At 37.5% G+C, this 27,474-nt stretch overlaps 2 protein-coding genes across 3 annotated transcripts in view; one reads left to right on the top strand and one right to left on the bottom strand.

Annotated features, from left to right (window-relative positions):
• PURG (purine rich element binding protein G) overlaps positions 1-18,031 on the bottom strand; it is a 31,707-nt gene extending 13,676 nt beyond the window's left edge. Inside the window, exons 1-2 of one of the 2 annotated variants that reach the window (XM_059685475.1) lie at positions 17,791-18,031; positions 16,617-17,492 (exon numbers count right to left, since the gene is read on the bottom strand). In XM_059685475.1, the coding sequence (XP_059541458.1) occupies positions 16,617-17,486 (870 nt within the window). In that variant the 5' untranslated portion in view covers positions 17,487-17,492; positions 17,791-18,031. Of the gene's footprint in view, positions 1-9,247; positions 17,493-17,790 lie in introns of those variants that run through there. The other variant, XM_059685474.1, reaches the window with a different exon arrangement.
• Positions 18,032-18,446: 415 nt separating this feature from the next.
• Positions 18,447-27,474, top strand: part of WRN (WRN RecQ like helicase) — a 133,868-nt gene continuing 124,840 nt past the window's right edge. The window contains exon 1 of the mRNA XM_059685471.1: positions 18,447-18,635. The gene's annotated coding sequence lies outside the window, so the exon portion shown is untranslated. The remainder of the gene's footprint in view (positions 18,636-27,474) is intronic.

Here is a 27,474-nt window from a genome sequence, read left to right as displayed (position 1 = left end):
GGCTTCTCCACATCATCACAGCGCCCCTACCTCTGTACCACACGGCTGTGTGCCAGGGGGCAGAGGTGAGATTCTTTAAATGCCATGGATGCTTGAAATAATAGTCCAAATAATACACAACTAAAATTGTTCTGGTTTTATTAATTATAGGACTTACATAGCAAGTAATTTAGCATTCACATTCACTTTATAGTTATTTTGTAACAAAATTATTAAAACGAAGTTGTTACTTAGAATTAAATTATTGAAAATCTAAGTTAAGAATCAAGTTTTGTGTTTACCTAAAATATTTTCCACATAAAATATTAAAAAATTTCCACCAAATATAATGTAGATTTTCTGTAATATGTCTCAACTCAGAAGCAAATCACCTTAATGGAAGGTATTGTTTGAATCCCAGGTTGGTATGTTGTTAAATTTAATATTTGGGTCTTTTTTTTTTTTTTTAAAGAGTCAATAAATGGTGATTAACAAACCAAATCGCACATAGTTACCTAACGACCCAAAGGATCCCTTAAATAGGAATAGTTTAATAATACTTGAAGAAGAAGAATGCAAACTAGCTTTAGTCATAAATCAAACAGGCGTCCTTTAGTCTAAGTAAACTTAATATTATAATTGATAAAGTAGGTAAATAATTGTCGCGCCCCCCCCCCCCCCAAAAAAAGGCTCAGAACTCGGGGAATTTTCAGGCTGGATTTACTATATTAAAGAGTCCTACTGGCAAAACATTAGTGCCTAGTTTATGTTAGACACTACAGAGGAGAGGTTAAGTTCTAGGCTGCTGAGAGCGTGTGCCCGGAGGACTGCATGGTGCTAAGTGAGTTTCTGTGATTTAAGAGTCACAATGGGAGCACAGAAGAATGATCTTAAGTAGTGATGGGAGCTCTGCAAAGAAAAAAAGTAATTGCTTAGTATGTTACTCAGCCAGATATACCACAATCTTTCACTAAATTTTTCCATTCAATATCTTTTTCTCCTTAAGAACACATTCCTAATTTTATAATGGAAATCCAAGGAATAATGAGATTCAATTTTAAAGAATTCTTTTGAAGTAAATACTATCTACATGTTGCAGATCATTAAAGAAAAATCTAGGGGCTACAAAAATTATGGCATTATTTTAAATTGCTCTAAGTAAGTTGCATTTGTTTGAAAAAAATCATAATACATTGATATTATAAATTGTATTAATGAAGTGGAGAAAGATTCAGTTATCATTATCCAAGAATCATAATCAACTAGTTTTTGTGTCAGTTCCAAGATAATTTAGGCCAAGAAAAGGTAGATATTTTTCTACATCAAAATCATAAGCATAATGCTCATAATTATTGCATTTCTGGTTAGTTACATAGATATTGCTTGCAGGATTTCAAACTTTATTGATTTCTAAAAAATTTAATTACAGAAGACAACCTTTTTGCTTTTGAAAAAATAAGAGTTTGAAGAATGTTTCTTGGCTTGTGGTTTTTCTTACTGTTAATGATTTGGAAAATAACATTTGAAACACTCCATTTGCTGAAATGCATTTTTATTTATGCCTATTTCCTCCCAAATTATGTTTCTAATAAAGCTGCTTGAAGGGAACTGTTATATTGTACTAAGCCTAGACTTAAAAATCATTTATTAAACAATAACACTGTCCAATTCCAGAAAAATTTCCAATCTACTACATAAGTAATGTGAAAACAACCCTAGAATGTTTATAGCAAAAATATACAGATATTCCAGGTTTTATGCCTAATTGCCCTCTAACCTCAAACCTTCAATAAGCAAAGACAAAATATCCCTCTGGAGTCCTGTAGGTCTCATGGGAAATCAAGGGTTAACTTTCCCTGTAAATCGGTGGAAAGATTCCAGGATAAAATATCCTGTATTTGCAGACACCCAAAGACTATAAAAAATCTCTTAACGTAAGTACAATTGCTTTTAATTGTAAACCTTTTACATGTGAGAATTACAACAATACGGAATACTATAAGAATTATACTTGGAAAGCTAAGTGGCAATAACTATAAACCCATTATTGATGCGAGAAGGGATAAGCAAATATCTTGATTAAAAAAAAAAAAAAAAGCCTGAGAAATAGAATGGTGGTTGCCAGGGGAGGACAGTTTGAGATTTATAAGATAAAAAACAGTTCTGGAGAGTGCTGTACAACAAGGTGAATATACTTAACTAAATACTTAAAAATAGTTAAGAAGGGTTAATATAATAAGAAATGGTTACAATGGTAAATTATGTTATGTGTGCTTCTTTTTTAACCACAACTAAAAAAATTCAAACAAGACCAGAGAGTAAGGTATTCAGATTGACTAAGGATATCTTTTCTACATCCAATAAATTGTAAGTAGATAACTAAAAAAAAAAAAAAAAAAAAAAAGGATTGAGAAAGTAATTTGAGATTTAGAGGGTCAACTTGTGAGAAAATGAAAGATAAATCACCTATGAAAATAACATTTCAGGCTGGAAAGACTCAGAACATTTTGGTTGGGAAACCTGGGGAGCACACACTCAGTGGTGAAATGTCAAGTAGTTTGAACTTGAGTTTAGGAGGTGGGGGAGAAACTAGCATTCCCCATGATTATTGCCCAGGAAGCTAGCCAAAATGATAGTACGAAACCTTAAATACTTGCATTTGTGTATTTAGCTTCTCTGTGTTTAAAGCGAGCCCTAGATATTATTTATTTAATATGATAAAAACTCATTTTCCCATGTGTTACTTATGGCTGACAGTATTAAAACCTAAACAATTCCAGCTGAAAAAATGATATGGATAAAAGGCTGCAAGTCTAGGTCCCTGACAAAGAATGGCTAGCAGACCACTTGTATCACAAACAGCAATTTCTGAACCCCACTCTGGATCAACCAAATCGGAACCCCTGGTGATGGGATCCCGAACCTACATTTGCAATGCACGATGTACGCTAGTACTTGAGAATGACTGAACTACATTTCAAAGGAAGAAACTGCTGTCATTTTAGTGGAAGGTTAGAACTCGTTTGAGGCAAATATGGAGTTTAATGCTTAAGGGCGTCTTGATGACATCATCATGGCCAGGCTTTGAGTTCCTCAGGGATGCATTGAAGATTCTCTGCTGTTTTAAAGGAGGGCCTGTTGGAGTAAAGCAATCTTTTTGAAGTATCAGGATAGACACATTCCAAGGTGAATCAAATGGTAGTTTGTGCTGCAAGAGCCAGCTGTTGGGCTACGATCGAAATTTTTAGAGCTACGATCGAAATTTTTAGAGCTACAATGAGAACTTTTACAGCTCTAAAGCAGGGATGACAAATAGCAAATATTTGGCACAATGCTGTTTCTCTCTCTTTCCTTCTGGATGCAGATTTCAAATTCTCAATATAGCAAGTTAAGGCAATCAATTATAGTAACAATCAACTGTAGTAACTTCTCCATGGGCGGGGAAAGGATGGGGTAGGATTGGGTTCTCTTTATAATTTACACACACACACACACGCACACACACACACGCACACACACACACAATATTTGTGCACAGTAAAATTTACTTAGCTAAATATTTAGAAATGTTGTAATACAGATATAGCTTATAGACTTTGGTGTAATATATTTCAACTTAGGTCTCTTTGTAAAAGGTATTATTTGTCCACTAGAAATTTGGAAATGTTACAGTACCAGAAGAAAGCACAGCTGACTGGAAGAAGTGACAAGAAAAAGTGGACCCTCCAAGTGAGAACTGAGTTTCATATTGGTTCATACTAGGTCCCTGAATTTACATATCATCACTACAACTATCCATCTAGCCTTAACAGAGCCTGAAACTCTCCAGGAGAGAATCACACATGTTATTTGCAGAAATAATCAACTCACTTGAAAACCTATTTTCTAAAACAGAAAATTTAATATGAAATTAGCAAACTATGTTGGTTTTTTCCATCTTAAGTTAAATTAATAGTGCAAGAAAAAAAATGAAAATATTTTATTGCTTCAACCTTTAACTAGAATTTAATCTGGATTTTTATAAAGATAAACTTTATTTGCTAATATCCAATCATTTGATTTTCCAATTTACTGTATTATCTCTCATGTCTTTCCAAATAAATCCTTAGCAGTTACTTCTGAGTAGCAATATAAATGTATTTGTTTTTATAATTGTTTCTAAAAGATGATTAAGTAAAAATTTTCTCATAAAAATTAGAAAAGCTAGACTTAATTTTGCAGTGCAAATTTCATAAAACCCATCTTAACTAATTCATTTAATTAGTTAAGCTCATGAAATTTTGAAGACTGTTTCTTATATTATTTTTCAATAACAAGGGGTGGAAGGAAAAAAGCCTTTCTTAATGTTTTCAGAATAATACTAGAAAAATTGAATTCACACTTCTTTATTCAACTTGGTAAATTAACAGAGACCCTGAATAAAAGAGTTCCAAGTATTATGCTGCAGAATCCTGTTTCTCAGAGTCGATAAGAATCTTCAAGGTAATAACAATCTATTTCTTTTCTGATTTGTTAATTCCCTCTAGCATCCTACATTAAGTGCATGTCCAGCCTCTGACTTAAATAATTCCGGCAACATGGAGGTAACACTGCTTCTTAAAGTTTGTTCTCATGTTGAGTTGAAATCTATAAATCTCTATTCTGTCTGAAGCCTACTCAAATTATAATTCTAAGACTTAGATTTTTTAAATCTAAAATTTAAGTTGTAGCAATAATACAAACAGAATAGAGAAAAGAAAGTTACACTATCTGCAATGATCCTTTTGAGTTGGTCACTATCTCTGTTATGTCAGGGGTTAATCCTTTTCACAATTAGAAATTCGTTCATTCTTTTGGAGCACTAATCATTGAAGGGGTAGTAGTTACAAAAAGAAGTTAATGAACTTACAGAACTGCCAAAACTCTAGAAATGAATTAATTTAGTATTTGTTAGGATGTGATCCACTAGAATGATAGCTATTAAGAGGTTATTTGTAGTCATATGTATTAATTGAATATATTTACATACAAGATATGGCTTTATTAATTTTGATCAACACAATTGTAAAATGTCTACAGGTTGGCAAACATAAGTTATTTTTAAATATATTAGTTACATTTTAAAATAATATGCTTAATGAGAATTCAGGTAGAGTATTTCTAAATTTAAGTCAATCGGTTCAACTGTTAATTTTTAAAAAGTACCATAAACACACTACAGTATATATATATATATATATATATATATATATATATATATATATATTTCCTCTATCCTGTCTGTATAGATAGGACACAGGAAGATGGTGAAAATATATGCTTTTTAAAGGAAATTAGTATATTTACCACATATATTTTAAGAGATAATCAGCATTTTAAGCTTTAGCCTTTATTTTCTGTTTACTTAGCCTATTTAAGTAATTATGAACCATCTGAGCAACATGACATTATGAAATGTAAGTTCTCTTTAAATCCTAATATTTAATATTCACTAAATTTGTATTAATAATTCTTGAGTATAGAAATTATTCAATTTCCTTTACTAAGATTTATACCCCAGAATTATTTAATAAATTAAAAATAAGCTTGTCTCCATATGTTTGAACTCTAAGCTTTTCATATATAGATTCATAATTATTCATTCCTATCAGAATGATCTCAAGACAGCTGTCAAAAAATCAGAGGGAACAAAGAAAAGTTATTAAATATAGTGAAAGGATAAAAAGAAAAGAAAATAAATTTAACCTAAACTCTAGTCAATTTATAAAAAATGTTTGTTTTAAGATTTGTAAACTTTTCAAGGCAGAATGAGTAGCACTGAATCTTCTAAGATGCTACAGCTGTTTTGACCATGCTCTTCCTTCACTATCTTTTGTAGCTAAGGTAAAATCACATCAACCTACAGCAGTGGTTCTTAAATGTGGTTCCCACATCAGCTGCAGTGGTTCACCTGGGAATGTCAGAAATGGAAAATTTTGGTCCTCTTCTCCACGCCTCCCCCCCCCCCCCCCCCTCTTGCTGGCCTAGGGAGCAGAAACTCCGGAGGTGGGGGCCACCAATCTATGGTTTAACAAACTCTGTAGGTAATTCTTAATCACACTAAAGTTTGAAAACCACTGGCCTAGTGGAAAAAAATGTCTACCTATAAATAGGGCAGCCATTTCAGTTTATCCTGTTGGGAGTTAAAGAAGAGGAAACATAGTAATTAAATATGAAAATGAACAATGTAGGAAGAGTAAGATGACAGGAAAAAGTGGCAATAAGTCAATAAAACTCTAATATTGGTAAGATTTATTTACAACTGATTTAACATGACCATTCGTTTTGGGTTCATGAAAATAAAATTGTAGATTTACGGTGAAGAGTAATTGGTCTTCTCTCTGCCCTTAAGGGTAGAATTGAGATGATCCATCTACATGTTCATTTGATGCCTTTAAAAATTATTGACATTTATTTCAAATAGTTGGTTGAAATGAGAGGTTCAATATGTAAACTACACTAAAGATCAAATAAATTGTATTTATTAGCACCATCCTTTAACCAACTAGAGGAGCCCTCATATAAGCAAGTATATGTCTCTTGTTGAACTAGAGCTCTACTTTTTGACTCGAGGTCCACAATGGGTTCTTAAACTGGACCGGAGGGCCGGAACAAAAGCATGGATGGAGTGTTTGTGTGAACTAATATAAATTCAAAGTAAACATCATTACCTAAAAGGGTACGGTCTTTTTTTTTTTTTTTTTTTTAGTTTTATTCATTTCAAACTGGCCGGATCTGGCCCGCGTGTTTGCCCACGGCTGAACTAGACCCATCTATAGGAAACAGTTTGGGAAAGATAATTCCCAGTAATCTGAGGCAGGTTTATTTATAGTGGTGGTTGGGGGTAGACTGTGCTTTATTAGTTAGCAGACTAAATTTCAGATTAAGTCTTAAAGGCAGTGTAGCCTGAATGAGCATAATCTTTGGCTTGTCAATTTGGGTTCAAATATAACTCTGAAATATCGGACCAGTTTCTAAACCTCTGGGAAAATATATTAAAATGGAGATGATACGAGGGTTGTTAAGATACTTAGAAATAGTAGGTATAAGGGGGCCAGCAATGCCTAGTATATGGTCAGTATTCAATAAGTAATAGTTATTAGTATTAATACATTTTGATTTTTCCTTTTGTTACCACCTTCTCTTTAAAAATGGTCATGGTGCAATTTTCCTAAAGGCTAATTCATTTCTGAAATTACCTATAAATCATGCTAGACAAAATATTTTCTGAAGATCCACTGAGTATTGAAGAGTTGGAGTAACGGACCTTTCAGTCCAAGTGGAATGTTATATAGAAATATGGCAAGAATGTTGAAATTAATTGAGTGAAGTATTATCCCTTCCTTCTCAGAGTCTATAGATCTAATTCATGGGGCAATTTCTAAATTTTCAAAGAGCAGCTTTAGTTTTTATTGTTTTAATTGTTATCTGAACAAATAAATAGGATGGAGTAGGGCCATGGTCATAGTGGGAGGAAATTGTGTTTTTACCCACTTTCCACAGGTACAGCGTATGGAGCGAGGAAAAGGAGGGAAGAAATTAACAAAATTACATGTGTATATGCATTGCAAAATACACTTTGGTGACTCTTAAACATTGTCTTTGATAAACAAATAGGTACCAGAAAGAGATGTCTAAGGAGAAAGGTGTCACTCTTTTTAAATCTTCCCTATAGACAGTGGTGATGGCACTGCAAACTGGAGGACTAGGGTGACTAAATAAATGCCTCTAAGACAGAAACCTTGTGTGCTTCCTCCCTTCCCCTCCAATCATCAACCTTTACAGTTTCTCAAGAATAAAAGCAAATAAACAAACCCATTATAATGTGTTATCTTTGCACATCCTACTACTTATAGGTCCTCTAAAACAGAACCATAGTGTTCACAGCAGTTCAGTGCCCTTCCTTATTTTCTTTGTTAGATGTCATTATTTGTAATGTTCAATAGGACCAAGGGAAAAAAAGCTCAAAAGCAGTATTTGAATCTCAGGGACCACGGCAAAGATAGTTGCAGTGTATTATTTAGCAATGTAATAATATATAGCTATTTCAGAAGCAATGACATTTCAAGAAGTGATGTTATTTTTAACCCTTTTCGGTCCAACCTCGAGGCTGACTCGACAGACCAGGCGCTAGGAGCAGGTCCAACGTCGAGCAAAAAGAACATTAAAAAGTTCAACATTCAATCCCGTCAATTAATTTGGATCAGACTGTTTGAATTCCAAAAATAACATTGGACCGCAAAGGGCTAAAGTTCTCTTGTCATGCTGAATATGAGAAATGATTATAGAATGTGTAGAAACAAGTGATGATTCCAAAGAATGAGACCTCCTATAGATAATAAAAATACTTCTCTAAAAAAAATCAAAGCATAGGACAGCTATGTAGTTAGTATACAACAATTTGGCCTTAAAAGAAATAGCAAAATTTTATTTTGTGTGGCTAAGCAGATGTGTGTGTGTGTGTGTGTGTGTGTGTGTGTATATATATATATATATATATATATATATATATATATATATATATGGCTAATCAGTTGTATATATATAAAAGCCTAAATGACTGTTTGACTGGGAGCTATGATGCACAATGACCGCCAGGGGCAGATGCTCAATGCAGGAGCTGCTGAGCTGCAGTGATTTGGCAGCTGTGGTTCTTGGGTGATGCACCCGGAACCAGAGAAGAGGGAACCTGATTCTGGTGCGTCACCTGAGAACCGCCCTCTACCAATCCAGGACTCCTCAGGGGATGTTAGAGAGATGGTTTTGGCCCGATCCCCGCAGGCCAGGCTGAGGGACCCCACTGGTGCACGCACCGGGCCTCTAGTAGTATTATGAAAATTTAGAGTAGGAGGGAACCTTAGCTTTTAGCACAGTCTTGTTCATTTTTCATATAAGAAGCCATTTAACAAAATTTACATCATTTGCTCTAGGCCAGGCCACTCACTGGCAGAATTAGGTATTATTATTCTTTTTCAAATGCTCTTTTAAGGTTAAATAGGGATTTAGTTTTGAGAATGACTTATTTTTTTAATTTCTGTTTCTGTTAGATTGATTTCTTTTGTTATAGGCAAGCAAAATAACCAGCAGATACCATTCTCTTCTCTTTCTTATTTTATATCAGCCACCTCTAGGTAACAACCTCATTAAATCCACAACAAATAACAAAGAATATCCTGAAGAAGAGTATTAGCCAATAGAACCACTTCCTTTAAGAAAAAAAAAAAATTAAGTATTTCATTATAGAGGAGTCTCAGATAAAATAAATTCTGACTTTAATCAGATCAAATACAATAATCAGATTTATACCATTATTTTAATAAAGGCAAAAACCAACAAAAGTGACCCCTCCCCAATCTTACACTTTGAGCAACTCTAACTTTTATACCCTATGAACACTTTTCTTAGGGATTACTTTCTCCAACCCCCCACTTTTTTTTTTTTTTTACCCCTACTATTTCCTGGGAACAATGAAAACTTTGAATGGAATAACACAGAAACCAAGTATAATGGGGTAAATGAGAGACAGACAACTCCTATTCAATTTTAGAAAAAAGTCAACAACATTCAAGAAGAAACTATATATTCCATTTAAGTGAGTATTTTTTTCATATTCACATCACAAACTGACTTCACTGTGGAAGTACTAATTCATTATGAATATGTTTTTATTTACTGGTAGGTGCCACTGGCCTCAATCAGAATAAGAAATTACTCAAGAGATATTCAAAAGAAAGTAAATATTTTAAGACATATATTACCACAAAGCACCAATATGGGGAACTCCTTGATTAGTGTGGGAAATTGTTAATATTTTTTAGCCTAAATTTAAGCAAAACTAATTTTGAAGATGAATTTACCTTCCTTTTTGACCCCTCTCTTCAAATAAGGAACAATACATATAAACCATTTTAAACTTAAACAAGTAAATACCCAGATATCTTTACCAATGTTATAGATTCTGCAAAGGATAGTTATTTGTCATTAAAATAAAAAAGCAAACTCTTTTATGTTTTAAAAATATATATTTAAGAGAAACCTGTTTTCTAACAACACCTCTCTCATTTTACAAACAAAATCATGACACCAATTATGGAGATATGATTCTAAAGTTTAAACCAATGCTTACATTTCTTTCAAACCTTTTTAACATTTTCGTAAAATTTACAGAAACCAACCCATTAAAAAACTTCTTTCTCAACCCACATATTCTTTAAGATAAGCCTAATAGCATTGGATCTTTTACCCTGGTTGCTTTAATTTATGATTAGATAGTATCCTTCAGGATTCAAGTATAAAACCTTTACTTTTTCAGATAACAATTTTCCTTGGTGGTCCTTAGAAAAGTGACTTTAAATGCCCCCCCCACTTGATGTGAATAAAAAGAAAATTATTATTTTGGGGGAGAACTATTAAAGTAGTTTTGTCCATATTTTCAGGAATAATAATTATGTAACATCATTTTTAAACAATTATATTTGCTATTTTATATTTTTCCAGCAGAGAATGGAGATGGTTTAGTTGTACTTGCGACATCAAAGTCTTTACTCTTTCCCCAAATCATCATGGTATCTTCTGGTCCCAAGGATATCTGACTGGCCCTGGGTCCTTCAATGGGGAATCAATGCTTTAAACAATCAGGACTAGTTTTATCCCTTTGTTTAGACTTGGATTTGAGTAAATTGCTAAATTAATTATTCATAATAACTTTATGTCTTTCTCACCAAAAACATTAAAGCTCATGTTAATAAATCAAATGATTTCAATAGAATATAACATAATTTTTTGCTATAATTCTAGTATTTATTTGCGCTTATAACTCATCCCCTTTTTTCTAAGGAATAAGATAATAGAACGGAACCACTACAATAGGACTAAAAGTGGTAATTTGTTAAAACTTTTGATATGGGTATTTTTCATTAGAGAACCCAGTTAATCTAAAATAACATGTGGTTAAATAATTTAATATTCTGCTGGTCCTGATCTGTATTACTTCAGGAAAAAGATCAATACTTTTTTGGGAAGAGGGAAGATAGGAAGGCAAGATGGCTAGGCATAAGGAAGGGAAACTGAATATTTATACATTTTTAAAATTAATATATATACATAGTTATTTGCATTTTAAGTAAATACCAATGGGATTCATTAAAAATTTTAAGGTTCTCTTTGTGTAATAATATAGTTCAAATTAAATGCTATGTTAGCTAGATCAAGTACTAGTATAAAATTAAAAGGAAAGAATCCACTTATAATGTCAGATCTAAAATTGATACTATTGGGTATAGGATAGTGTATGTGATATGTTTTAATTTGTATGTTTAAAAAGGATGTATGTGTGAATCCATATGCTTGTATATGCAGAGTAACTCTAGAAAGATATATAAGAAATTGGTAACATTGGTTGCTACTTTTCATTTTCTACCCATCTGTAGATTCTAAATATTATGTTTTCCATATTAAAAAATATTGATTAAAAACCCACTACTAAAATAAATTTAAATTACTTAAAAAGTCATGTCAAATTAAGAAAAAGACTTTTTCCACATTATACAAAAAAATACACTAACACATTGTTTTTCTAAGACCCACCTACATAAATTTGGGTAAATTTACTTCATAACAGAGTAACTGTAATCTAAAAACTCAGTTTTCACATGACATTAAATTGGGAAAACACATTTTCCCTGTACCTCACTGCTACAACATTGTGGACTATGGATTGTCTTAACAGCATGCTAACATCCTTATTCTCTTTCTCTCATGGGCTAGTCATTCATTAGCCACTACTTTCTCTATGAAATTCGAGAAATCTTTAAGGAAACTTCAGAAAGATTTTAAGAATCCTATTTGGCAGTGATAAATATTATACCTGTATTATTCTGTTGGCATAGAATAAATTTTTAACTTCTCTTTGTGGTTTATTTTAGATTTTATCCCGCCAAAGATGTGTGGTGTTTTGGTAAAGACACACTTCACACTATGTGGTGACTAAGCAAAGTCTTTACCTAAAGCTTGGAATCAGATTTTTATAAATAGTTCTAATGAAAAACATTTTGAAATAAGCAGGAAAAAGAAATCTTATACTTATGAAAAAATTATTTTCAGGACACCACTTAAAAATTCAAATTAAGTCCTATTCACTTAAATATAAAAATAAACCATAAAACAAAATCTAAAGGAATGATAATACATTTTTCAATGGTAGCTGCTTATTCAAAATGAGTGTCTGAGAGTATATTCCAATTTTATCCTCTTCAAATTGTGCAGCTCAGATAAATGTTTATTTTACTGAAAATATTTGCAAAATTACAATATAAATACATGATTATATTAAGATAGGATGACTATTTATAATGTATTCTTATCCATAGATATAAAATGAATGCAGTAAATATAGTATACTCTCGATGAATTGTTAGTACACAGTGTTTCTTAGTAAAGTACATACAACCTATTATTAAGCAACAATTATCTAGTTTTCAAATGTACATTTCAGGAAAATTTTAGGATGAAAGGATACAATAAGTCCCCCAATACTATTTGTGTTTGGTGAAAGTTAGTTCTTCTGCAAATTTTGAAATAATATATTTATCTCAGCAATTGTCCTTAGGCACTTTGCATTTCCTCAATTTGAAATTTTATTCCTTTAGTCTGGCTGTTTTCTTAATGACACCAGATCAGCCAACCATACTTTTAATTCTAATACAGTCATATACTGTCTTTTCATTTAAACACATATCAACAATGAAACAGAATCATTCAAAAAAATTTGTCAGCACAAATTCCAAAAATTAACTTTTAGGGTATTATGGGGAGTCTCAACTAGATATAGTCTCAACTGTAATATTAATCTGGGCTAGAAATAGTTTTGTTTTTTAATTGATTCTAGTCCTTAAAAATACAAATATGAACTCTACTTTAAAATTCTTTGTTAAACGTATTGGGCTTTGTTTTAAAAGCATCTTCTATCCTCCTTCTCCATTACATCAATTTAATGGAAACTTGTTAGTACAGCAGTTCCAACACAAACATATGCATGCAAGAGATCATCCTATAGATTCTAACTACATAGTAATGGAAACACATCCCACCTGTCAAGTGGCATAAATGTACATCTTTTATATACAAAAGGTAAAGTGCATTATTAAATTAGTGAACTGACAGATTGTCTGCCTGGATCATATAGCTTTCAAATAGACAAATGTGAAATTCTCCCATTAGAACCAATTATTTCAAGAGGTTCCAACTAGCTTTTCCACCCTGTCATTTATTTTTTGGCCATGCTCTTTAGTGCAAATAAGCTTGTGTTTGACTCAAGTTTAAGGGACATGGCAATTTGGGGCTTTAACAAGAAAAATTATAAAATGTGGCAGAACATTAATACTTTTATAATACATTGCATCTTTTGCATATAAGCAACAGATTAGTGCTGCTTTCAATTGCTAGGAGCACACTGCCAACTATTATGAGGAACCCGTTTCCAAATTTCATACTATTAGCTTATATTATTACAGTTTGAGTCTGTACCACATTATGCTTGGGTTATTATGTGCAAACATCACCAGTGTTTTACAATTGTACAGTGAACTAGGAATTTTGGTTACTAACTTTAATGTTCGTGTTTTGACTTCTAATATCCTCTTGCCTTAAGAGTTTAATGTCTTCAAGGCAGGGATCCTGTTATTTTGAAGACTACCATGTACACTTGCAAGTCCATTTATGTCACAAATGACAATAAATAAAATGTATATTGCACAGATAAGAATAGTAGCTTATTTTACAAGATACATGGCAATACGTGTCCTAATACCAGAGTTTTGAACTGGATCTTATTTGATTATGGCTAATGATTGGGAATTTTAAGTATCAAAAAAATAGCATAATTTCATTTTTCAATGAATACATTAACTATGAAAAAATGAAACAAAAGGACTGGCAGAAGGCTAATGATTCTAAAGCATATTCAGTTGCCAGTAATAGATGGTATATAAACATCTATCCAATCTGTAGCTTTGAGATGGTAAAAACTTTTAAGTATACATACAATTAGAAAATTTGGCTGCTTAATGAACTCTTTACTTAAATATTAGTGCAAAATTAAACTAATAATATTTATATACAATAAATTAAAGATATTTATCTTTAAATCTGACATAGTATTGTGTGTATGTATATATACATATATATATAACACATATATACATACACACAATCATATATATATGTATATATATATATAGACACACTCAAATTTTATCAGACTAAAAACCAAAAAAGAAATCATTTAGACTTAACGGATATAAATATTTTAGAAGGGAAGGTTTTAAGAGAGAGTATACAGTCACAACAATAGTGATAGGAACACTCAAATACTGGAATATTCACAGCTCCAGCTTGCCAAAATCTGACAGGTTGGTTATTATTAATAGGCACTATGATGGGCAGCAATAACAATCAGTAGTACAATAATTCAAGTGCATACCACTCCTTCATTTACCCAAAACGACTTTTATCAAACCTACAATAGTTACTTTAGTTAGGACTGTTTAAAGATCCTTGATACTTTTAGAGTCTAAATACCCACCATGTGCTATTAACTCTAGGACTAACATTATCTTCTAACCTTCAGTTGTCCCGTAGTGATCCAGATGGTCCACCATTATAATGCACTAATGACATTCCTTCAAACTACTTGAGGAAATGTGAAATACAATCTGCAAACCAACACCAGCATATATGTCTGGGTTACTGAATGTTTGTTTTAAAGTCACATAAACCAGTGAAATTAATGTTCTCAATTCATACCATAAAGCTTCCTTAATAATCTTCCTTAAATGTATTTGGGGAAAAACCTCTGAAGGAAAAAAATTTGTTAAAATAACCTCAAGTTACTTATAGCATATAAAAGAAGAGCTATATTCTGATCTCAATCCATGCAGCCAGCTCTCATCAATGAGAGCTATATTTGGGGGTTGAAATCAGTGTCTGGCCCTTAAACATGATATTATGGACTTACTGTGTGGGAGGGGAATACAGCCAAGATAAAAGACAATCATTTCATTCAGAACAAAATGCAGCTCAACAGATAAAAATCAGTCAGTTAATACAGGGTGGGTTGGTACACATATACACTATAACCACTTGTTTAAAAAATTGCGTAGGTGTTGAAAAACTGCTGTGGCACTTACTGGAAAGTAATTTTTAATACATGTAAATGGGTGAGTCTTGTGTAAAGTAAACCTTTTTAAGTATTATAAAGAGCACCTTGGAAAATGCCTGAATTTTCCTTTCAAATATATTTATAACCAATCTTCAAATAATATTTTTCCCAGGCTGAAAATTCACATTCTAAATGTTTTTTAGAAAAATCATTTCTCCTCCCCCCACCTTGGAATTAAAACACCTGTAAAAATCAGGTTTATACTGGAAGTGTTGACTCAGTTTTAAGGGTAGCAATTGCAAAAGTGCTACCAAAATATATTGTTACAGATGTATTTTTGTATCAGTTAACTGGTGCACCAACCCCTCTGAAATACTGTTAAAGAAGCATAAAATATAACACCTTGAGTCCATGATATATTTTGGGAAAAAAACCTCTCACAACCTTCAAATTAGCATGAAAAGCTAAAACAACAAAATTTCCATGGCAAAGCCATGGGATGACGCTTTCCCCTCAATAATGACATAAAAGTAATTCCTGAAACTTTGGAAAGTCAATAAAAATCTATGATACAATCAATAAACAGGAGTGAAGATGGGATTGCAACTAACTTAGAATAACCAATTAAAACTCTCCCATAGCTTTGTTATGGCAACTATAAACTGTAGAGTTACCACACAATTTTAAATTATGGAATACTATAGTAACGCTAAGATTTTATCCTTTAATGGTACTGTTTAATATTCAGTTATCCAATGGACAATTAATATATTTCAACTTGTACTTTTATAAATAAATATGTTTATATTATACTTGAGGTCAATTTCTGTTCTGTGGTAACTGTCCTATAGGAAGCTTAGCAGCTTTTAATGAAGAAGGAATGGGATACTTTTTTTGGGAACTTGTTAAATAGTAATTCACACTTCCAGATTAAATATAGGTATCTTTTTTCAGGATTATGTCATAGTGCAATGTAAATCTTAGTTATGGTATTTAGAAGGTCAGAATGTCACATTCTGTGCTGATTTGCATACTTCAATAGTCTGGAGCAGATGAAGCAGCTAAACTATTTAGCTCTGGGAAGGTGGGAATTCCCATAAGAATTATAGTGTTCTATGTATAACATAACATGAGAATCGGACTCCTTGAAGTATAAACTATAGAGGTATTACTAATAACAAAGGGCCAAAAAAAGAGGAAAAACTTCTCCAAATGATTACGGATCAGTACTTTTAGCCAATTTATGATTTTTAAATTTTGCCTGATGGAGTTCAATTTCACTCTAGTCGAGGCATTCTTGTTCTTCACCACTGGCCCTTCCGCCATCCATTTTCTTTTCTTTATGGCTGTTGCATATTTTCCTCATCTCTTCTTCATACTTGATAAAATTCTCCCCAAACCTCGTCCAAGCTTTGAACGGAACAGTAATAGTATTACGGTAAGGCGGTCTCACCTCACTTACCTTCAGGAAAATTCCATATTTATTAGAGCCCACATCAAAGTAGAACCTTTTATTGTCCACTCTGAAAGAAGTCCCCTCGGGGAGTTCAAGCGGGTCATCGTCTCCACCTCTTCGTTCTTCTATGTCCCCTTCGCCATAGTCTTCGATGAGCTGAACCAAGGCATCACGAAACTCAATCATTCCCTGTGCTGGGAGGACAATCGTCTGTTCTTGGCCCAAACTGTGGCCAAAGTAACCGATCATGCCAGTCCCCCGCATCATGGTTTGCCTAATCCGCAGGAAGCGACCACGCTGGTTTTCCTTCAGGTCCAGATAATACTTCCTATTGTCCCTCTCTATGTAGTCGGTTTTGAGGACGCTGTGGGGGTGCTCCTCGGACCCCACGGACACGGGCGGGGAGGGTGCCAAGTGCTTCTGCCTCCGCCGGGCGCCCGGCTCTTTGCCGAGGCCGTGCTCTTGCCGGTGGCCCTTCAGGCCCAGGTGGGCGTAATGCTCGATGAAGTCCCCTAGACAGTCCTTCAGCTCCGCGGCCACCGACAGGGACAGGGTCAGCTTACTCTTCCTGATATTGTCCTGCCGGCCTCTGCCGATCCAGACTTCGGCGATCTTTAGGAATCGGCCCCGGGAGCTTTGCTTCACGTCGAGGTAGAACCTCTTTTTCTGGATGTCCACTCTTTTGGAGGCCAGCTCCTGGATTTCGGCCGCGCCCCCGGGCTGATTCGCGCCGGCTAACGCCGCGTAGTGGGGGTAGTGGGCGTGCTGGGCCTGGGGATAGAGTCTGCTCTTGCTTAGGCCAGAGCCCCCTACGTTCTTGCCTCCGCGGCCGCGGCCGCCGGCGCCGCCGCCTCCCCTTCGCCTGGCTCTTTCCATCTTCAGCTGCAAGTGACAAACAGACACACGGGGCGGGGTGGGGGAAGGGTGTTGAGAACAATCGCAGACGCCCCTCGGCCTGGGCTGCCCCCCCTCCGCCCGGGACCCCCGCGCAGGGCTCGGCTCCCAGGGCGCTGGCCGCCCCAGCGCCCAGCCGGACGGTCGGCGGCGGCCGGCGGCATCCCCGGTGCTGCACCGCGCGCGCAGCATCCCTCCGCCGCCCCTGGCCTCCCGCTCCCGCTCGCCGCCGGGCGCTGGGCTCGGGCTCGGCAGCCCCGGGGTCCCCAGCCGAGCAGACACTCACATCAGCACTGCCATCACCGCCGTCGCCGATGCCCTTCACGACCGCCGCCGCCGCCAGCTCTCGGCCCCTCTGCAGCAGCCGCCGCCGCAGCCGCCGCCCCCCGCCTGCTGCCCCGCCGCCGCCGCCGCCGCCGATCGCACCGCCCCCCGCCGGAGCAGCTGGGCAGGGGCATCGCCTGCGGCGCCCACCGCCACCCCTCCTGCGGCCGCTGCGGGGGCCGCCGCCTCTCTTCGGGCACCGGCCCGACACGGACCGGGGAGGGGGTGGGAGGCGGGGAGGGTGGCGGCGGGGGGCGGGCAGTGGACCCCGCCTCCTCCAGCACAGCCCGCTGATGGGAAGTCGGGATCTCGGGCTCTCCCGTGGGGCGCGCCCTGACCGAAGCCCAGCGAGTGAGTGCGAGGTGACGGGACAGGTGTGAAGATGGGAAGAAGGGCCAGGGTGTCTAGAGTGTTCCGACTTGTCCAGGTTCCGCCAGGATGCAGGATTCTCGAGGCCCGCGGCTCCCGCACAGAGACTACAATTCCCGGAGTGCTCCGCGGCAGCGCGAGCCCCCGCGCATGCGCACCGCTTAGCCAGCGGCGCTGTAGTGGGAGGGCTGCAACCCCGCGGCGCGGCGCGGCGTGGCGCACGGGGGCGGGGCGGGCTCCGGAGGAAGGGGTGGGCACGGCTGGTCTCCTGGTGCTCTGTGGAGTGTGCGCCTTGGCGCTCCGGCGTGCGGGCTGAAGCGCGGGAATAAAGTGTTGAATTGGTGCCTAGCCTGGATGCCATAGGTTCCAGGCCGTGCCGTGGTGGCGCTCCACACATCCTCCAGCTGAAGAAGGCCCGTTGAACTGGTTCTTCTCCGGGTAACGTGTACTCCCCACCCCTGCTTCCGCCAGCTCCAGAACCTGGGGGATGACTGGCCTGCTCCGACGCTGGCGGTGCTCAGCCCGCAGAGCAGGCCTCGGTCAGGGGTGCGGGAGAGTCCTCTGAAGCGGAATCTCCGTCCTCCTCCGAGCACCCCGGAAACGGCCCGCCCGCCCGCAGGCCCTCTTAGAGCTGCAGGCAGTCAGACAGGGTGCCTCCCGGCCCCTCCAGCCACCGCCTTGCGCATCTGGTTGCCCAAAGGATTGTGTCTTTTCCATTCGGTCAAGACCGCTGTAGGAATTGAGCCACTCCATATTTACACAACAGAGGCAAGAGAAATAACTTGCTATGTGTAATTGAACAAAATTATGTTGGATTTTTTAAGTTGAAGTCACTTAGTCTTTAATGTTTTTTAAAAAAATATATTTTATTGATTTTTTACAGAGAAGAAGGGAGAGGGATAGAGAGTTAGAAACATCGATGAGAGAGAAACATCGATCAGCTGCCTCCTGCACACTCCCCACTGGGGATGTGCCCACAACCAAGGTACATGCCCTTGACTGGAATCGAACCTGGGACCCTTCAGTCCACAGGCCGAGGCTCTACCCACTGGGCCACACCGGTTAGGGCGTCTTTAATGTTTTTTTTAAATTTTTTTCAATTACATTTGACACAATATTACATACAATATTATATTAGTTTCAGATGTGCACCCCAGTGATTATATAACTTACTAATTGATCTTCATGATAAATCTAGTGCTCATCTGACACCATACGTAGTTATTACAATATTATTGGCTATATTCCCTATTCTGTGTTTCACATCCTCATCATGACTATTCTGTAACAACCAACCAATTTGTTCTTTTTAATCCCTTTGATATCGGAGGAAGTGGGGAGTCCTCTTCCCCACTGGGTGCTGCTGGACTTCTTGCTATCCCGAGAAAAAGAATTTTCTGAGACTTGCACAGGAGAACAAGTGATTTTTATTTTATTATTATTATTATTTTTTTTACAAGTGATTTTTAAATCCCTGCGTTTCGAAAGTCCCACTTCCCTTAGCACAGCCATAGAAGGAGTGTAGCTGGGGCTTCAGTAAAGCTAGAAGCAAAGCCAGTGTCTGGAGTTTCCTTTCCATATTGGAGACAGGTCCAGTACAGCATCAGGCTAGTTGCATTCCATTTGTCCATCGTGTGTGTGTGTGTGTGTGTGTGTGTGTGTGTGTGTGTGGGGTGGGGGGTCCACATGGCAGTGGGCCACAGAGAATGCTAGGAAGCCAAGTGTGAGCTATGAGCCAGGTGTGCCAAGAGGAGCCAAGAGAGCCAACGTCTTTGTTCAGGAGATTATAGATCTCAAATGCCCACTTCCTTGCAGTGGCCATGCCTATTCTGGCCAATGACCTCTGTTCCCAGGTATGACTGACAGTAAGTACCTTCCCTAGTTGTCCCAACTTTACTGGGCATGTGTCTGTCTTCCCTTTGTCCAGTCCCTTCTCCCATTGTTTTGAGGGAACATGCCTGTAATGTCTGGCCCCTTTGCTCCTTTCCTAATTACAAAGGTCTCACCTTCACCTTTTCCACTTATGCCTGTCGGATTGGAGTTGCTCAAGGAATTAGGCGGACACAGCAAGCAAACAGGAGGGAAGTTTATTAGAGGGAATGGGGGGATGGAGCCACCACCTGGGAAGGTTAGGACTCAGCCTCCACTGTCCTTGGGGTTGAATTTTATGTGCCAAAACCACAAGGATCGGAGGTTGGGGGATCTTGTCTAATTAGATGGCAATTGTTGTCCTTCAGACCCAGTAGTGCTGGTCGTTGGGGCTGTGGGCCTTATCCTTGGCCTGCTGTCTCGCCCTCGGGAGTCGCTGCCTCCTGTTGTGCCTGATAGGATGACTGACTGCTGGCTGTTCCACGAAATGAGGCTGGGGCCACTTTATTGTTCGGGACTTTCTACTAGGCCAGTGTCCTCTGCAGGCCTGTCAACACCCTCAAACCCCCTTCCATCTGGCACCTGTTAAATGTTCTCTGTATCTGTGAGTCTGTTTCTGTTTTGTTTTTTCCAGGGTAGGAATTGTGTAAGTTCCTTTTTGATGGCTTCAGGGAAATGTGAAGCAACCTCATGAGCTGAGAATGAGAATGGGGAAAGAGATGTGATAGGTTTAAGCAGAGAGGAGAAGGTATGAAATGGAAGGGGAGGATGTAAATAGATTAGTGAAAAGCTGTAGAATTGCTAGGAAGACTAAGGGCCCACTTGAGGGTGGTGGTCATAAATTTAAGGTGAGACCAGTCACCATGGCTGTGTTTTTCATCTACATTCAGCTGCATAGCTACAGGCACAGAGGTGGCAGAGAACTTGTTTTTAATCAGGGTTAGAGTTTTGCCAAGAGAGAACGATGAAGGCAGAGATGGATTTTGAAGTGAAGGGAATGTGCAAGGAAATGGTTACAACTTTTAAATGTAAAGTGGTCAAGGGGAAGATGACTGGATAAAGAAGATGTAGTACATATTTGTGATGGACTTGGCCATATGGACTTGGCCATAAAAAGAATGAAATTTTACCATTTGTGAAAATATGGGTGGACCTAGAAGGTATTATGCTAAGTGAGGTCAAACAGAGAAAGACAAATACCCGATGATTTCACTTACCTGTGGAATTTAAAGAACAAAATAAACGAACAAACAAATCAGAAACAGACTGATGGTTGCCAGAAGGGAGGAGAAAGTGGGGCTGGGTGAAAAAGGTCAAGGTATGTCTAACAACTGAAACTAATAAAATAATATTGAATGTCAACTGTAATTGGGGAAAAAAACAAAATTGGTCAAGGAGGAAATAAAGACTATTCAGGGTGAGCAGAGTGAAAAGGTACTAGGATCTTTGGAGTATAGGTCCCAGTTGGAGCAAAAGATTGTTTGAGTTGAATTTCTAGAGGGAATGAACTTGAAAAATAGGAGATGATGATGATTGGAGAGTGAAATCCTTGGAACTGAGATTATGGAAGGATTCATTCACTGGTAGTGACATGATATCCTCATGTGAACAGATGAGTGGAGCAAGGTGTAGGTAAGATTATTGGAGGAGAGCTAGTCAGAAAACAGGAACACTGTCAAATATTGTGCATCAAAGGTTGTGACCCTCTGGGTAAGTAAAAGGAGTAAAAAGATATAGGATATAGATATAAATGTCTACAATATTGATGGTGATGGTGATGGTGATGATGGTAATGGTCCGTTAACACCCGAGTCAAGAACCATCAACTTGATCTCTATCTAATATTGGAAAGTTAGGTATTGAGTTATATATGGTTACATAATAACTCATAGTCAACTCATAAGTCCTTCATGGACTTTTATTCTTTGACCAAAGTGTTTTCGTAACAGTGGCAGGTGACATAAGTCTTCTTAGTTGTCAGTTTGAAATTCTTCACCAAATGCTTATTATAATGCAGCTTCCTTGGTTTCCTGTGTAGACTTCTGTGGCTTGCCTTATCTCTCAGGGTTGTGAAAAATTTATTGGTGAATGTTATGCCCAGATTTCAAGATCCCCCAAAGGACATCACTAGGGAGCACCAAATCCGATGCAAAAGCATAGAGTCTTTATTCAAGCCAGCTTGGTCCCCCTCTGCCTCCATTACTGGATGCCAGAGAGAGCCCTCCCCCCCCCCCCCCCCCAGTCCCAAGAGAACAAAGAATTTATAGGGCTTGGGGTGGGGGTGGGGGTGGGGGCACACTCTGACCACTGATTTGGCCGATTCTGGTTGGTTGAGTGAGGGCCGGGGGCCAGTGATGCAAGGGCAGGGTGCAGCTAGGGTCTGGTTACACAAAGACAGGGGGGTGGCTAGCATACTCTTGGCCTTGGGCTAGTTTCCCCCACTTTCCCATTGGCCGAGATAAGGGCAGGCTGAGTAACTGATACATTCTGCGGCTTTTTCTTGGAAGAGGGGTTAAGGACACAGCTATCAGTTCTGTTCTGTCCTTTCAGTGAAAAGGCAGGCAGAGAAGGAGTACACTCTTACCTAGTAATTTCACATCTAGGAGTCTGTCCTATATAAATAATAATATGAATGTCTGAAGGTACGCACAAGGGTGTTCATTGAACATTATTTGTGATAAAATTTGCAAGCAACCTGTCATCTATAGGAAATAGTTAACATTCAATAGGGATATCAATATTAATAGGGGTATACTATCAATACAGATAAAGAAAATGGAATTCTATACAGGTTTCAAAAAATCAGATCAAGAATTGGCATTAGGTGTTACTTATCCCATTCCGTCAACAGGGATGCTTTCAGTTGCAGTTAATGGAAAAACCAGATTATACTGGCTTTAGCAATGAAGGTCTTTTTCTTCAGGGGTGATTTCTTGTGTGGTTGTAAGATGGCTGCGCACCAGCATCCATCTTTTGTATTTCTTTCTTTATATCTAGCAGGAGCAAACGCATTCTTTCCCTTGGAAGGAGACTCCTGAGCTTTGCTGCAGTTGGACCACCTTGGATCTGGTATTAGTAATTAAGGATAGGAAAAGGAGAGGAGAAAACTGAGACTTGGATTGTAGTTCTTATCCCTGCAACAGCCCTGTGGCAATGGGAATGGGATTTTCCTATTGGCTTTAAAACAATTGGGTTTGGTTCCTGGTACTGGTGTTGAGGTCATACTACTCAAAATGCTTTGCCCTTAGGCTTTGAGGGCCCGAGGTGAGGACTGCTAAATGAGTTTGTTACTATTTTCCTAGTACATATTAAGGTAGTCAGCCTCTTTTTGCCCCTCTCATTCTTGATTTTACTAAAACAGATAGACTCTGTTTATTCTAGGATCCCAAATTGGAAAACTATAAGTCACTTTTACCTTCATGATTTACAGAGGCCGTTCAGATTACTCTCAGGGTGAAAGAAAGAGGTATGGTAAACAAGAAGGAGGGAAGAAGGGAGAGAGGGAGGGAGGGAAGGAGGGAGGAAGGAAGGAAGAGAGAGAGAGAGAGAGGAGAAAGAGAGAGAGAGAGAGAGAGAGAGAGAGAAAGAGAGAGAGAAAGAGAGGAGAGATATATTGCTTATTGAGAAAAAACAAACAAGAAACTATAGACTATTAAAACTCTCCCTTCATATACCTGACCTCAATTCTATTTTTTCCCCTGTAAGGGCCCCTATTAACTGATATGAATCCTCCTGGATTGTTCTTTGCATTTACATAGACACAGAATTTCATTTCTTAAAATTTAAATGGCATTACTCACACTTCGTTTTCCTGTTTCACTTAGCACATATGTACAGAATTTATCATCTTGATACATATAGTTGTATTCTTTTACTATTTATTATGCCATATTATTGATGTCATTGTTTATTTAACTATTAATTTACTGTACTAATTGCTTTTAGAATTTTTATATTACAGCTGACATAACGTATATCAAGCTTAACAAACTTGCGGCTGGCAAGCCGTGAGTTTGACATGCTTGATGTATATCCTTTGTTTACATCTTTGTGCATATGTACATGTACTTCTGTAGGAAGGATATGCATATTTAAAATTTTGATAGCTTCTACCAAAGGTCTTTGAAAATGGTGAGCCAGTTTCTGTTCTCTGGCAAAAATTATAGATGATGAATCTATTTAATTTTTGCTGATAATGGTTTATTGGAACTGTAGACAGTTTTGTTGGACTCGTTTATTGAATACTTTATTCTTTCTTGAAGATTAGAAATGCTTCCTTTATCATGTGTCATATTTCTATATTTACATGGATCTATTTCTGGACATGTTATATTTTATTCCATTGATTTATATCTCGAGTTAAACACTATATCTCCAGTTACACACTATTTTGATTACTGTTGTTTTTGTGCTGTTTTATATTTGGTAGAGTAAGTTTCCTTTATTGGTTTTATTTTTCAAAAAATGTTTACAGTTCTGAACATTTTCTCTTTCCAGTGAACTGAAATATAAACTTGTGTGGTTTCATGAAAATCCTGCTGACATTTTTCCTTGGTATTGCTTCTTCAGTGTATTAACTTAATTAATATATTTACAATTTTGAGACTAAGTGTCCAGGAACTGAGTATATCTTATCTAGCTATTTTTTGATGTCTTAGTAAACTTTTCTCGTTTTTAAGATGATTCTTATATATTTTACCTTAGGTTTGTTTCTTAGTAGGTTGTCATTTTTTGCTGTTACTGAGTTTAGATATGTTCGTTATATTTTCTAATTGATTCTGGCTCAGATAAAGAAGTACTTAATTTGGATATGCTCATCTTGAATCTGGTCATCTCAGGAATATTTGCTGATTTTAATCAAATAGATAAATTACCTCCTCTCAAAGAGTTCCTGGGGAAAGATTATTTATTTTAGAAGACTTTAGCTTTTTGGTAAAAGTTAAGCTTACCTCTTGTAAAAACTGGTTAGCAATAACAGTCACCCTCTTTTAAAGGTGATTGTCTTTCTTTTTTTGATAAAATGGTTAATATAGAGGAGGATTAAGAAAGAGGATGGTTTTTGAATAACTTCTTCATAAGAAATAAGAAATTGCAATAATTTCACATTCTTCCCCAAATAAGTGAAACCAGTGACCTTCCGTTTGTGCCTACTTCAAGCCTATGTTTCTTTCTGACTCCTGTGTTTTTGTCACTGCTTTTTTTTTTTTGAGTGTTTTTTTTAATTATTATTATTAGTTAAGGTATTACAAATGTGTCTTCATCCCCCCCATTAACCCCCAACCTCCCCCCCACACACAAACTCATGCTCCCATCCCCCTGTTGTCCATGTCCATTGGTTTGGCTTATATACATGTATACAAGTCCTTCGGTTGATCTCTTCCCCTTACCCCCGCCCACCCCCCCCTACTTTCCTTCTGGGGATTGATAGCCTGATCGCTGTTTCTCAGTCTTTGGGTCTGTCCCTTTTCATCAGTCTATGTTGTTCTCTATAATCCACAAATGAGTGAGATCATGTGGTATTTATCTTTCTCTGACTGGCTTATTTCACTTAGCATAATGCTCTCCAGTTCCATCCATGCTGTTGCAAAAGGCAAGAGTTCTTTTTTTTTTTTTTACCGCAGCATAGTATTCCATTGTGTATATGTACCACAGTTTTCTGATCCACTCATCTGCTGATGGGCACTTAGGCTGTTTCCAAATCTTAGCTATGGTGGTCACTGCATTTTTCTGATCTCTTCCACCATTAGTCTGATAGGCTAGCTCTTCAGAGGAGGGCAGGGATTCACCCTCTCTTTAGGTCTTTCTGAGGCTAAGAAGATAGAAATATGGGAACTTCTTGGTCTATGGGAGGAGAATTAGAAGCCATTGGAAAAAATATCAAAGCTTTGTTGTTTCTCCTGGAAATTTGGATATTATAAGCATGAGACATCATCCATTAATTGGCACCTGATGTGCTTTTGCTGTTCATTCATAAACTGAAGGCACTGAAGTATAGCAGAAAGATAATTGGACTAGAACAGTGGTCGGCAAACCGCGGCTCTTTGGCCCCTTGAGTGTGGCTCTTCCACAAAATAGCACGTGCGGGTGCGCACGTACAGTGCGAAGTTGACTTAAAACTTTAAGTAAAGTTTATTAAGTTAATTTTAGGGAACGTTGTGGAGTGAAAGAAGATGTAGTGTCGAGGACTGAGAAAGGTATGTTGAGATGGTTTGGACATATAGAGAGGATGAACAAAAGGAGATAGACGAAACAAGTATACAAGACGAGTGTGGATGGGAGAGTTGGAAGGGGTCGACCTCAGCGAATGTACCTCAATCAGATTGAGGTCGTTTTTAGCAAAGACCAGATTAGGAGTACCTTAATTAAGTTAATAACAATGTACCTACCTATATAGTTTAAGTTTAAAAAATTTAGCTCTCAAAAGAAATTTCAATCGTTGTACTGTTGATATTTGGCTCTGTTGACTAATGAGTTTGCTGACCACTGGACTAGAAGATAACTTTTACCTTCTTGGAGGTGTCATAAAATTGCTGTTCTTTTTCTTTTATTAATTTTACATAAACTTGCCCTGTCTGAAGAGATTGTATTAGAAGTTCTTATGGAAGAACTATATTGGCTAAATTTATGGTTACTTTTAGAATTGTGTATTAACTTTCCAACTTCTTTTTCACCCAATCTCCATTTTTATCTTTCACTTGTCCTCCCATACTTCACTTGGTCTTACTGTGAAATTTATACATTTTTCCTTCTACCTAGCAATGCTGAATTTCAACCCAATGAAGAGCTTTGCATCTGAAAGTTAAATATCACTCACTCCCCTTTAGTTGTTATAATTTTATGTTTAATTGTTATTTAATGTTATTTTGATTTTTATTCTTATTTAAAAAGGTTTTTAAACTATGAGATTTTGAAAATTTTATAATTATAACTTTATGTGGCTATTTTGTTTATCATTATAATTTATTTAAAACTAGAGGCCCCGTGCATGACATTTGTGCACAGGGGAGGGGGATCCCCTCAGCCTGGCCTCCTGCCACTGCCACTGCACTCACCAGCCATCAGCCTGACTTGTGGCTGAGCAGCGCTCCCCCTGGGGGAGCTCACTGACCACCAGGGGGCAACTCCTGCATTGAGCGTCTGCCCCCTGTTGGTCAGTGTGTGTCATAGCAACCGGTCGTTCTGCCATTCGGCCGATTTGCACATTACCCTTTTATTATATAGGATAAGGGATTAAAGGAAGAAAAGGATTGACCACATAATTTTATTTTCATTTATGTTTGTGTATTAGTTACAATTCAAGCACAGAACTTGATTCAAACAGGCTTAAAAGATAAGGAAATTTGTTATTAAAATGTAACTTAAAGGCTGAGGTAGAACTGACTTGAAGACTGGTTTAGTCCATTGACTA

Source organism: Myotis daubentonii, chromosome 2 (genome assembly GCF_963259705.1).
Source record: "Myotis daubentonii chromosome 2, mMyoDau2.1, whole genome shotgun sequence".
In the NCBI taxonomy this organism is placed as follows: domain Eukaryota; kingdom Metazoa; phylum Chordata; class Mammalia; order Chiroptera; family Vespertilionidae; genus Myotis; species Myotis daubentonii.
Note: the sequence above shows the minus strand (reverse complement) of the source record. Positions and strands in the feature narration are given on the sequence as shown.